Below are 14,592 nucleotides of genomic sequence, written 5' to 3'. Positions count from 1 at the left end.
TAGATCTTGGTAAGACCATTTCTTCGATGCAATCACGAAGAAAATTGTGTCTGTTGCGAAGTGAGTAAGCTTTTAGAAGAAGGTCCAGGTATTCTCTGTGTGAAGGATCCATTTCTACTGCAGTGTTTGACACGATGGAAATAAATGGTATAAAATACCGACACAATGGAAATATAAACACATATGCAGTATAATGTGATCCTTTATTGACTACGTTTCGCCCACACAGTGGCCTTTTTCAAGTCACAAACAGAACTACCTGGGGTGGAAGGAACGCGAGTATTTATAGTCAGGTTCAGAGTGCTGAGGTCAGGTGGAGAATGCTGCATCCGATGATGTACCGAGTGGGGTTATAGAGTCTAAAATCTTGGGTAGCTTGGAAAGGAGATTGGACAAGTTTGTGAGCAGACTTTCTACAGTGTTCTTATGTGGGAGAGCGATGAAGAAGCTTCTTGGCAAGTGGTTCAGCTATGTTATAGAAGCCACTATTCTGGTTGAAGTTGTCGGATATAGAAATAAGTGATGATTCCAGGATTCTTCGGTATTGAGTGTTGTCTTCTCCAAGCCAGAACACTAGGCACAACACTCCGGGGCAACATGAACAGACGCACCGCCGAAATCGTTCGCAGCAGAGTTACCACAGTGAATGTTCAACAGAAGATCAGACTTACTAAAAAACTACAAACACTGCGATAATAGTAATTGGAAAAGTTTAGGAAGACCTGAAATTATTCAAAATCTTTCATCTCGTCCACTGTCAACCACAGAAACTGAAGCCCTCAGCTTAGGCCTCAAATTCGCAACAGGAATTGCGAAACCAAAACAAGACCTCAATTTCATCGCCAAAAACTACAGACACAATGACTCCGACTTCCAAAAAGGCTATCTTCAAGGCATCATCTCAGCAGCCATCTCAACACGCAGCTCCCCAGTCATACCTCGACGTTACATCAATGCACTCAAAGGTTTAGCAGAAGACACGACCATCAGGGTCACCACCGCTGACAAAGGAGGTGGTGTTGTTATCATGAACACTGACGATTACAGGAACAAAATGCTCAATCTACTTAATGACCCAGATACCTACAAACCTCTCACAACTAACCAAGTGGACAACCTTACTAAAACTTTTCTTCAAAGGACTCGCCGCATTCTGAGGGGCTCAGAACAAGGGAAGAAACTTCTGCATACCATACCCAGCAACCCCAGACCTGCCAGGATGTACGGCCTGCCAAAAACTCACAAGCCAGGTATCCCACTGAGGCCCATATCCTCGGGAATAGGCAGTGCTCCCCACCAGCTCTCAGGAATTCTCGCTAAACACCTCTCTAAACTCTTGGGCACTATCAGTCCAGCACATCTCAAACACTCGGGTGATCTTCTCAATCGCATTCGCAACATCAACATCAGGAACAAGAAACTTTCCAGCCTTGACGTAACTTCCCTATTCACCAAAGTACCTACTACACAAGCCATCGATCTCTTGCGCAGGAAAATTAACGATTCACTTGATCTTCCCATTCCAGCCAGCGATTTCATCGACCTTGTTGAACTATGTGTTGGCTTTACGTGTTTCTCTTTCGAAAACCACCTCTTTCAGCAGACTTTTGGATTACCCATGGGTTCGCCACTCAGTGCGGTCCTGGCGAACCTATACATGGAACATCTTGAAGCCGAACGTTTCTCCACCATTATTCCTTCGTCTGTCACCTGGCTCCGTTATGTTGACGACATTCTCCTCATAACTCCTAAACGCTTCAATGTTAAAGCTCTCCAAGACAAGCTCAACCAGGTCGAGCCTTCAATCCAGTTCACACTTGAAGAAGAAGTCGACAACACTCTACCTTTCCTTGATGTTCTGCTTTGCAAAGCTGACCACGAACTTCGTTTTAAAGTCTATCGAAAACCCACCAACCAAAACGATCTTCTCCACTTTTACTCTCACCACGACACCAAAACCAAACGTGGTGTAATTATAGGCTTCTTCCTGCGTGCACTCAGAATCTGCAGCAATGAGTTTCTTGAAGAAGAATGCACGATGATTGAACAAGTATTTTCTAAACTTCACTATCCTCGTCACTTCATCAGAGACTGCAGACGACGGGCATTAAACATCTTCAACACACCCAGAGAAGACACTGCCGAGAAGAGATACATAGTCCTCCCCACCAACTCCATTGCCAAACACGTTTCCAACATCTTTTCCAATACCTCATTTCAAGTATCTACCTCCACAACCACGACCATCAAGGACATTACCAGTGATAGACAGGACAAGCTTCCACCCTCTGCAGGGGTATACATAATCCCTTGTAATGACTGCAACAAGTTATACGTTGGCGAAACATCAAGGGACCTCCAAACACGTATTTCAGAACACCAATACGCAAGCAGGTCTGACGACACAAGGAATGCCTGCGTACAACACCGTAATTCACACAACCACTTGATAAACTACAGAAACTCAAGACTTATCGCCACAGGAGACAACACTCAATACCGAAGAATCCTGGAATCATCACTTATTTCTATATCCGACAACTTCAACCAGAATAGTGGCTTCTATAACATAGCTGAACCACTTGCCAAGAAGCTTCTTCATCGCTATCCCACATAAGAACACTGTAGAAAGTCTGCTCACAAACTTGTCCAATCTCCTTTCCAAGCTACCCAAGATTTTAGACTCTATAACCCCACTCGGTACATCATCGGATGCAGCATTCTCCACCTGACCTCAGCACTCTGAACCTGACTATAAATACTCGCGTTCCTTCCACCCCAGGTAGTTCTGTTTGTGACTTGAAAAAGCCCACTGTATGGGCGAAACGTAGTCAATAAAGGATCACATAATACTGCATATGTGTTTATATTTCCATTTATTGTAGACATTTCGCCATCCAGTGGCTTTATCAATACAAATTCTAGGACATAACTTGAAGACAGTAGAACTATGTACAGAAGATGAGGTAATCAGTACCTCATCTTCTGTACATAGTTCTACTGTCTTCAAGTTATGTCCTAGAATTTGTATTGATAAAGCCACTGGATGGCGAAACGTCTACAATAAAGATACCCAGATGTTGCACATGTGTCTTAATCTCATCTTGTCGGTATTATATACCATTCGTACACAACTTGTCAGACACTGCAACATCATGGAATCTTAATTCTGAGGACATGTACATAACCTTCACGACTACGACACTACTACTACAACTAACCCATCTCTTTGGGAAGGACCTACTTCCACTGGGGAATCCCGCCTACCAGTGAATATGCCCTCGTCTGCTACACCTGACATTACTATATAAGCGCCAGGCTCCTTTCTTCTGCTTCAGAATCTCCACGACCATGGTGCTCTTCGCACCTACTCCTAGGTTGAGGGACTGATTACCTCATCTTCTGTACATAGTTCTACTGTCTTCAAGTTATGTCCTAGAATTTGTATTGATAAAGCCACTGGATGGCGAAACGTCTACAATAAAGATACCCAGATGTTGCACATGTGTCTTAATCTCATCTTGTCGGTATTATATACCATTCGTACACACCTTGTCAGACACTGCAACATCATGGAATCATGGAAAAATAAATTTTTTTTTTTTTTGAAATCTGGCTGACCCTGAGAACAAGTCTCTGAGAGGGCCTGTCGACCCTGAAAGGGTTAAGGGTTAACTCACTCCAAAATTTTTTCTTATTTTCATTAAATTTTCTTGACAGTGCCTCTCCCACTAGATCATCTGCTCTCATTTTGCACTCTTACCACTCTCTTCACCTTTCTTTTACTCTCCATATATTCTACTCTTCTTATAACACTTCTGGTTTGTAAAAACCTCTCATAAGCTAACTTTTTCTCTTTTATCACACCCTTTACTTCACCATTCCACCAATCACTCCTCTTTCCTCCTGCACCCACCCTCCTATAACCACAAACTTCTGCCCCACATTCTAATACTGCATTTTTAAAACTATTCCAACCCTCTTCAACCCCTCCCCCCTACTCATACTTGCACCAGCCCACCTTTCTGCCAATAGTTGCTTATATCTCACCCAAACTTCCTCCTCCCTTAGTTTATACACTTTCACCTCCCTCTTTCTTGTTGCCATTTTCCTCTTTTCCCATCTACCTCTTACTCTCACTGTAGCTACAACTAAATAATGATCCGATATATCAGTTGCCTCTCTATAAACGTGTACATCCTGGAGCCTACCCATCAACCTCTTATCCACCAATACATAATCTAACAAACTACTTTCATTATGTGCTATATCATACCTTGTATATTTATTTATCCTCTTCTTCATAAAATATGTATTACTTATTACCAAACCTCTTCCTACACATAGCTCAATTAAAGGCTCCCCATTTTCATTTATCCCTGGCACCCCAAATTTACCTACTACTCCCTCCACAACATTTTTGCCCACTTTAGCATTAAGATCCCCAACCACCATTACTCTCACACTTGGTTCAAAACTCCCCATGCATTCACTCAACATTTCCCAAAATCTCTCTCTCTCTCTCTCTCTCTCTCCTCTACACTTCTCTCTTCTCCAGGTGCATATACACTTATTATAACCCACTTTTCACATCCAACCTTTATTTTGCTCCACAATCCTTGAATTAATACATTTATAGTCCCTCTTTTCCTGCCATAGCTTACCCTTCAACATTATTGCTACTCCTTCTTTAACTCTAACTATGTGAAACCCCTGACCTAATCCCATTTATTCCTCTCCACTGAAACTCTCCCACCCCCTTCAGTTTTGCTTCACTTAAAGCCAGGACATCCAGCTTCTTATTCGTAACATCCACAATCATCTCTTTCTTATCATTTGCACAACATTCACACACATTCAGACTTCCCACTTTGACAATTTTCTTCTTATTCTTTTTAGTAATTATTACAGGAAAAGGGGTTACTAACCCATTGTTCCCGGCATTTTAGTTGACTTTTACAACACGCATGGCTTACGGAGGAAAGATTCTTATTCCACTTCCCCATGGATATAAAAGGAAAAGTAATAAGACCAAGAACTATTAAGATAAAATCAAAGAAAACTCAGATGAGTGTGTATAAATAAACATGTACATGTATGTGTAGTGTGACCTAAGTGTAAGTAGAAGTAGCAAGACGTACCTGTAATCTTGCATATTTATGAGAGACAGAAGACACCAGCAATCCTACCATCATGTAAAACAATTACAGGCTTTTGTTTTACACTCACTTAGCAGGAAGGCAGTACCTCCCTGGGTGGTTGCTGTCTACCAACCTACTACCTTTAGCTTTATTAAACATAAAACTAAAACTTCCAACGTTTCGCCACACAGTGGCTTCATCGGTCCATACAAAGGAGAATCTTGAAGAATAGGAGGAGAATGAGGTAATCAGTCCCTCAAATTAAAACATTTTGCAAACAAAAAAGTATATTATTGCAATACATACTGGAAACTGAAGTTCTTAAAAATTATAGCTAAGAACTTGAACCACCACCTCTCCCCATTTTTTTTTTATACTTTGGCCGTCTCCCACCGAGGTAGGGTGACTCGACAAAGAAAGCAACACTTACACTGTTATTCATTCAATCAGTCTTGCTGGAAGGATGCTGACATCACAGTTCAGATGCCCCTCTAAAATGCAACATTCCCAGGCTTCCTTCAGAGTGAAGGCACTGTACTTCCCACCTCCAGCTAACCAGTTGCCCCGAATCCCTGCATGTTATTAACTAACATTTCCTTTATACAGTTTAAAGTTTTTACCAAATTTTTTGCAGCATTTTAAATTATTTTTTTTCTATTATTAACCACATTTGTAACAGTATTATAAATATATCTCCAACTTTTTCATTGATTCAAATACATATTATCAAGTTTAGTCCATTCCTACTGATACTGATACCTGGGCATTCCCCTACTAGATACTTCTTTGTCCATAAATAACATAAAGGCACAATACAGTGACTGGAACAATACACAAATAACCTGCACATAGAAGAGAGGAGCTTACCACGACGTTTTGTCATAAGCTCCTCTCTTCTATGTGCAGGTTATTTGTGTATATACTTCTTTGTCCATGCTAAAACAGCAGGTTAAATCCTGAAGACCTCTTGCCTCAGCTCACTTTCGTCCAACATGTTCACAAAGCCAGACTTGATGTTCAAATCCCAGCCACTCTACTTCTTTTGCATCCTGCTTTCAAACTTACTGTACTTTCATTAACTGGGCATCACCATGGACATGTCCATTATCATTGTTCCTGAGCAGCAAGACTAGTGACTCAGCCTGCATCAGTTTGTTATTGTCTGCACACATGCTCACATATTTTATCTCCAATATTCCCTCATTTACAATGTTCATAATCATTTTATTAACATACTCTGTATAGTGTTATTAACAATGGCCTCTAAAGTAAGTGATGGTGCCAAGCAGCAGCATGTGACCTTGACTTTAGCAGACACTTCAGTAAGGACACTGGAGGCTGGTATCTCAGTGGCCCGGGTGTGTTAGAAGTATTGTGTAGCAAAACAGTGTCAGACATTTGTAGGAGCAAGGAAAAGCTTACAGCATTTAGCTTTATAGGTTCATCAGTTAGCCTAATAGCCATAGTTAGCCTAATAGGTTCATCAGTTATTCCTAGGAATCATGTGAAAATGGCCCTAGATACAAGGGTTGAAACAGCAGTATATAAATGCTATGGTCAGCAATGTGCTGCTGGTCTAAACATTCACCGTGTTGAGTTTCACTCTTCTGCTAAGAATCTAGCAAACCATATGGACACAGAATTTGGGGAAAGTAATGGTTGTCTTTTGCCCTTCCATAAATGCTATAGCTTGATTAACACAAACTTTGGCAAGGCTGGCAGTGCACTCACAGGCAAAAATTGAGCCCTTCAGGTAATTATTATATATGATGGAGAGTGAAGATATCCTCTATCTCAATTCTATAATATTGATGAAACTGGTCTGTTTTGGCAATTGCTACCTTACCACAATTTCCTTACCACACATGAGAAAAGGCCACCAGACCATAAGCTCAGTAAGACTGCTTCTCAGTATTAGCTGTAGTAATGTTGACAGTAAGCAGTTAGATAGCATCACTATCTAACTGGTTTCTTAAATATTTCATCCCTGAAGTATGCAAGTACCTACTAGAGAACTTTAAGCTTGATCATGAAGAAGTCAAGGCTCTTCTCTTGCTACATAATGTACCTGTTCATCCAGGGGCTGAAAATTTAATCAGCAGTGATGATAGAATTAAGGCCATGTTTCTACCACCCTAATATCACCACCTTGATTCAACCTATGGATCAGGATATTATTGCAGCCTGCAAGAGGTTGTACCAGTCAAAGATGCATAGATAAAGTATTGGTAGTAATCAATGAGGAACAAGACTTGGCAAAAGACTGCAGAAGCTGTCTGCCATCTTCAACATTGCAGCATTGTGGAAGGAACTGAAAAAGGTAACATTAGCTAATGACTGGAAGAAACTGTTAAATGTTAATACAGAGTCTGACTTCAAGGAAACTGAGGCCACTAATTTTCATCAAACCCTTGAGAGGGCAGGGGAAACGAACATTATATGGAGATCGAATGACTGGAAGAAAATGGAGGTCCTGGTTACCAGATGTTGAGTGATGCATAAATTGCAGACTAAGTTAATAGTACCCCCAAAGATGAATAGAATAGTGTTAACAAGATATACTGTTACAAAACTGTCAATAGTATGGTGATACAATGAAGGTTCTCATCGCATGCACTGACCTCTCAGAAAGAGATGTGCAGGCCTATTATCAGAACTTTCAAACTTTTAGAAAACTTGTCATAAGGGAGCAGTATCAGCATGAAAAAAGACAAGAAGCTGGATTCGTTCTTTAAACCTGTTCCTCATTCTGCATCTCCCAAACAATATACCAGTAGGTCTGAGCCATCTATGTCTGCTGAACCATCTACATCTCCCACACCTTCTACCTGTATGTCTCCCACACCATCTACAATGTTACTGCTGGAGTTTTACAGTTCCTCTTATTCAGGATACATTAGTCTGAGTATTCACTAGACAACATGATAATACTATATATCAGTAGGCTCATCTATCCACCAGAAAATATAAAATTACTGTACTGTACTATATTGTATTGTATTTTAAACTCTTTTTCAGGTACAGGTGTAAGTGTACTGTACCATACAGTACTATAGTGTAATATGGTACTCGAATTTATTCTTGGTATGTCTGACAGTCTATCAATACAAAAGACTAAGTCTGCTGTATTGTGGTTTGCCCACATCCAGTAGTCGATCAATTAAGAAGATTACATCTGCTCGACAGTAACTCTCAGTACAACAGATTTTCACTAAAGCGGACACCCTTTCCCTTTATTAGTCTATTTTATGAAGGGTTCACTGTGTATCTTACATACCACTACATCCATCATCTTATAATTTCTTTGCTAATTATTCTCTATAAAATGTTCATAATAAAATGATCTTGAGCAAAACCTTTATACTGCCCATTTGATAAAACCTTTTTCAACATTTTTTCAATTTACTGAAATCCCAAATATATTAGTTGCCTTTAATTTTCTGTTACTAGTGACTCAAAAAGTAGGTGTAATAATGCCAATAGAACAGGGAGTAGTACTTACCTCCTTTGTTGCTACATGGCGTGCGTAATATACTGCCCCAAAACTGCCATGGCCAATTTCACGTAGGTCATCAAATAGTCTCTCTGGGTCATCTCTCTCGAATAAATCAGCCACCTCAGGATTGCGGAGGCTGCCAGGCCGAGAGAGAGTGGCCATCTTTGGGACGAGGCAGCCGAGGCTAACGCAGCGGCTACGTTTACCTTTAGGTTACATCACTCACCACTCAAGTTGCATCTGTAAGATCAAGCCACATCATAAATATCAAAGATTACTCTCAAATATTAAAGTTGAAACAATGTAAGCTACTAAATATACGAGAATTTTTTAAAGGACCTTATATCATTCTTTTTATACAGTCTGAAAAAGTAAGGAGAGAACTTTTTCTACAATGTTAATAGCTTTGTCTTCTCAGGACTACTTACAGTGTTCCATAAAACATCCATTTCTTAAAATAATGGGCAAACAGGATGATTAAATCATAAAATAAAAAAAAGTATAAAATACCAAATGACTAATTTACAGTCAACTGTGTTACCATTAAATACAGTGGACCCCCGGTTAATGATATTTTTTCATTCCAGAAGTATGTTCAGGTGCCAATACTGACCGAATTTGTTCCCTTACAGAATATTGTGAAGTAGATTAGTCCATTTCAGACCCCCAAACATACACGTACAAATGCACTTACATAAATACACTTACATAATTGGTCGCATTGGGAGGTGATCGTTAAGCGGGGGTCCACTGTACAATATTTTTAAAATAATCAGCGAGATTTTAACTTTTTAATGTTTCGGCTGCCTGCCTTACATTTCTCAATGTTGCTTCATTTCAGTCTTGCATAAAAAAAAAACATCGCTCTGAACGATCAGGTAACTATTTTTTTTAACTAATTTTCACTAGCACTCCTTTATTATGATTGCCTGAAATCCACAAAAAGTGCAAAGACATGCAATGTTAAAATCTTAAATCGTACTTTTAAAACACTAAAATGTAAATGGTGATTCTATATTCATCAAACACGAACAAGCTACAAAGCGTCTACTAGAACTATAAAAAAAAAAAAATAGAGAATGACAGATGAAAGCATCAGACCTGCCAGAGTTTTGACAGATAGGATAAAGACAGTACACAATAACCACATGGTTATATAAAATAAGACTGATAAGATTTAACAACACGAAAATGAAGTTGCTACAGATAGAATCTAACAAAAAAGTGCCAAAAAAGATTATTAAGAAGTTATTCCTCACAAACAAAAGTAGAAGAATAGAATGTGCTACAGGAGGATGTATTAGTACAATGGAACCTCGATTATCAGCCATTCTAGATAACGGCCAATTCAGTTTTTGCCAGCTTTTTTTGGCCAAAATTCTATCCAAGTTATCGGCCGTATTAGACATGTCCACCCGCCGCTCTGCCACGTTGGTGAGTCAGTCTGGCTGTGTCTCTGGATGGGCGAGGAAGATTCTGCCCATTCATCCAAACATTTCGCTATAATCCATTATTTTTTTGAGGTTATTAATTGAGTGCAACTGCAAAATAAGCCACTTTGAGCCCAAAGAAGGTTCCTAGTGCCAGCCCTTTGGTAAAGAAAGTGAGAAACAATGGAATTTAAGAAAGAAGTTATTGAAAAGTATGAGAGTGAAGGAGGAAGAGAGAAGGGAGAATGCGTCTTCTTCAGTGATTCTACGATATTTACGATTTTGAAGCAGCAGGAGTCGATAAAGGCCATAGCGCCAGCCAGCGATAAAGTGTAGCATTAACAGTGTAGCAAGTAAGTTAAACAATTAAGCAATAGAAAAAGGACAACACAAAACTGACTCCTCCAATGTTGTTGGAGGTACATAGGGCCACTGACAGTATATGCCGCCCTGCATATCTTCTACCACCCTAAACTAATGCCAGCATCTCCTCCAGGTAACTGTAAATATTTCTTATTTATAGTGTAAATATTTATTTATAAATTACAGACATTGTTTCAGTGTGAATAGTGGTGGTGGCCTCTGCTGCCGCCACCAATACCACTATATTTTCAGCCTATGCTGTCAGTGGCCCCTATAAACCCAACACCACCACCACTACATAATGACATTTTATTCATTCTAGAGTATATATCATGTTTCTATGTTATTAATGTTATTTATTATGTCATATTAGATGAACTGTGATAGATAAATAAACCGTTGGTAACAGTGTCGTATTTAAGCATTCTGTCCTGTCTCCTAACAATAAACTCGCCTCCCTCTCCGTTCCTCGCTGTTCTGCATACGTCGACGAGATTCTTCAATAAAGGTAAAAGTGATTTAAACATTCATTTATCCATTTCATTAGTCATTTTAACTAGTTCAGCATTTTGTGTATGTAAAACTATAGTTAATCTTTTTGTTAATATTTTTGGATGTCTGGAATGGATTAATTGTATTTACATTAATTCTTATGGGAAATATTATTCTGGTTTTAGGCTGACCTTCTGGAATGGATTACAGCTGATAACCAAGGGTCCACTGTACTGCATCCACTAAATATGTAAACAAAATTAATCATTAAATACAGTCAGCCCCCAAAGTCACAAGAGTTATGTTCCTCAAGATTCCACAAACATGGAATCCAAAATAAAATTTTCTTTACAACACTGGCTGTCTCCAACAAACAAAACACATTCACCATCAGTTATTCGATAGCTGTCTTGCATACTATATGTAGGCAAAACAATTCAAATGACCCTCGGCGCTTTTCAAGTGGAGTCACGTGACACCTGAGTAATGGACAGAGGGGCCCACAATGAGGTGATACATGAGTATATACCACACAAATATTGTAGTATAACACCCCAGGTGATAAGTACAGTGCCTGCAGTGTGCAGGCACTGTACTTACCACCGCCACAACTAGAGTCCAGCTAACCAGTGTGCCCTGAATCCATACTGTCACTTCATTTACACTGCAACAGCACATCAAGCCATAAAATTCAGTTGTCTGTATTCATTCCAATCCAACAAAACCACAGAAGCTTGCTGGGTGCTTAAACCTTCACACTCATAACGTCCTTTATCATCTCCATCCAACTCCTCCTAGGATGACCCCTACCCCTCCTTCCTTTCTTCCACCACAGATTCATACTCTTCTTTCTTTCAACACACCAGCCGTATCCCACCGAGGCGGGGTGGCCCAAAAGGAAAAACAAAAGTTTGTCCTTTTACATTTAGTAATATATACAGGAGAAGGGGTTACTAGCCCCTTGCTCCTGGCATTTTAGTTGCCTCTTACAACACGCATGGCTTACGGAGGAAGAATTCTGTTCCACTTCCCCATGGAGGAGATTCATACTCATTGTCATCATATTCTGCTCCATCCTCTTTAACTACACAATCCACCTCAACACCTCAGTCCTCTGAATTAAACCTTTGCTAACTCCCAGTCTTATATTCCTACTCTGAATTCTCTGTATAAATTCACACTAGACACAGCTCTCAAAAATGACATCTATACTGCTTTTAGCTTCCTCTTCACTACAATGTTTAAAGTCCATGTCTCACATTCATGTAATGTTATTACTGCTACAAGTGACTGTACTCACCTAATTGTACTTCCCTAATTGTGGTAGCAGGGGTCGAGACTCAGCTCCTGGCCCCACCTCTTCACTGTGTGTGTGTGTGTACTCGCCTAGTTGTACTCACCTAGTTGAGGTTGCAGGGGTCGAGTCAAAGCTCCTGGCCCCGCCTCTTCACTGGTCGCTACTAGGTCGCTCTCCCTGAACCATGAGCTTTATCATACCTCTGCTTAAAGCTAAGTATGGATCCTGCCTCCACTACATTGCTTCCCAAACTATTCCACTTCCTAACTACTCTGTGGCTGAAGAAATACTTCCTAACATCCCTGCGATTCATCTGTGTCTTCAACTTCCAACTGTGTCCCCTTGTTGCTGTGTCCCGTCTCTGGAACATCCTGTCTTTGTCCACCTTGTCAATTCCTCTCAGTATTTTGTATGTCGTTATCATGTCCCCACTATCTCTCCTGTCCTCCAGTGTCGTCAGGTTGATTTCCCTTAACCTCTCCTCGTAGGACATACCTCTTAGCTCTGGGACTAGTCTTGTTGCAAACCTTTGCACTTTCTCTAGTTTCTTTCCGTGCTTGGCTAGGTGTGGGTTCCAAACTGGTGTCGCATACTCCAATATGGGCCTAACATACATGGTGTACAGGGTCCTGAACAATTCCTTATTAAGAGGTCGGAATGCTGTTCTGAGGTTTGCTAGGCGCCCATATACTGCAGCAGTTATTTGGTTGATGTGCACTTCAGATGTGCCTGGTGTTATACTCACCCCAAGATCTTTTTCCTTGAGTGAGGTTTGTAGTCTCTGGCCCCCTAGACTGTATTCCATCTGCGATCTTCTTTGCCCTTCCCCAATCTTCATAACTTTGCACTTGGTGGGGTTGAACTTCAGGAGCCAATTGCTGGACCACGTCTGCAGCCTGTCCAGATCCCTTTGTAGTTCTGCCTGGTCTTCGATCGAATGAATTCTTCTCATCAACTTCACGTCATCTGCAAACAGGGACACTTCAGAGTCTATTCCTTCCGTCATGTCGTTCACAAATACCAGAAACAGCACTGGTCCTAGGACTGACCCCTGTGAGACCCTGCTGGTCACAGGTGCCCACTCTTGACACTTCGCCACGTCCCATGACTCGCTGCTGTCTTCCTGACAAGTATTCCCTGATCCACTGTAGTGCCTTCCCTGTTATCCCTGCTTGGTCCTCCAGCTTTTGCACTAATCTCTTGTGTCAAACGCCTTCTTGCAGTCCAAGAAAATGCAATCCACCCACCCCTCTCTCTCTTGTCTTACTGCTGTCACTATGTCGTAGAACTCCAGTAGGTTTGTGACACAGGATTTCCCGTCCCAGAAACCATGTTTGCTGCTGTTGATGAGATCATTCCTTTCTAGGTGTTCCACCATTCTTCTCCTGATAATCTTCTACATGACTGCATACTATACATGTCAGTAACACTGGTCTGTAGTTTAGTGCTTAATGTCTGTCTCCTTTTTTAAAGATTGGGACTACATTTGCTGTCTTCCATGCCTCAGGCAATCTCCCTGTTTAGATAGATGTATTGAATATTGTTGATAGGAGTACACAGTGTGTGTGTGTGTGTGTGTGTGTGTGTGTGTGTGTGTGTGTTCGCCTATTTGTGATTGCAGGGGTCCAGTCATAGCTCCTGGCCCTGCCTCTTCACTGATCGCCACTAGGTCCTCTCTCCCTGCTCCATGAGCGTTATCAAACCTCATCTTAAAACTATGTATGGTTCCTGTCTCCACTGTCACTTTCTAGGCTATTCCATTTCCTGACAACTCTATGACTGAAGAAATACTTCCTAACATCCCTTTGACTCATCGGAGTCTTCAACTTCCAATTGTGACCACTTGTTTCTGTGTCCCATCTCTGGAACATCCTGTCTTTGTCCACCTTGTCAATTCCTCCAGTAATTTTTATGTCGTTATCATGTCTCCTCTAACCCTCCTGTTCTCCAGTGTAGTCAGGTCGATTTCCCTTATACATTCTTCGTAGGACAATCTGCTTAGCTCTGGGACTAGTCTTGTTGCACACCTGTGTGTGTGTGTTACCATTTTCTCCTAGCCACATGTCGATGAGACACTAGGCCTGTTGTATATGCGTGTGCATGTGCGTGTGTATGGTGTGTGTGGCGTGTACTCGCCTAGTTGTACTCACCTAGTTGAGGTTGCAGGGGTCGAGTCCAAGCTCCTGGCCCCGCCTCTTCACTGGTCACTACTAGGTCACTCTCCCTGAACCATGAGCTTTATCGTACCTCTGCTTAAAGCTATGTATGGATCCTGCCTCCACTACATTGCTTCCCAAACTATTCCACTTCCTGACTACTCTGTGGCTGAAGAAATACTTCCTAACATCCCTTTGATTCATCTGTGTCTTCAGC

At 41.0% G+C, this 14,592-nt stretch overlaps 1 protein-coding gene across 7 annotated transcripts in view; it reads right to left on the bottom strand.

Moving 5' to 3' along the window:
* The window catches only part of Tao (Serine/threonine-protein kinase Tao), a 330,915-nt gene that overhangs the window by 265,577 nt on the left and 50,746 nt on the right, over positions 1–14,592 (bottom strand). For all 7 annotated transcript variants that reach the window (XM_070086374.1, XM_070086370.1, XM_070086375.1 and 4 more), the window contains exon 2: positions 8,644–8,877. In XM_070086374.1, the coding sequence (XP_069942475.1) occupies positions 8,644–8,799 (156 nt within the window). In that variant the 5' untranslated portion in view covers positions 8,800–8,877. The remainder of the gene's footprint in view (positions 1–8,643; positions 8,878–14,592) is intronic.

Source organism: Cherax quadricarinatus, chromosome 18, assembly GCF_038502225.1.
Source record: "Cherax quadricarinatus isolate ZL_2023a chromosome 18, ASM3850222v1, whole genome shotgun sequence".
NCBI classification, from domain to species: domain Eukaryota; kingdom Metazoa; phylum Arthropoda; class Malacostraca; order Decapoda; family Parastacidae; genus Cherax; species Cherax quadricarinatus.
Note: the sequence above shows the minus strand (reverse complement) of the source record. Positions and strands in the feature narration are given on the sequence as shown.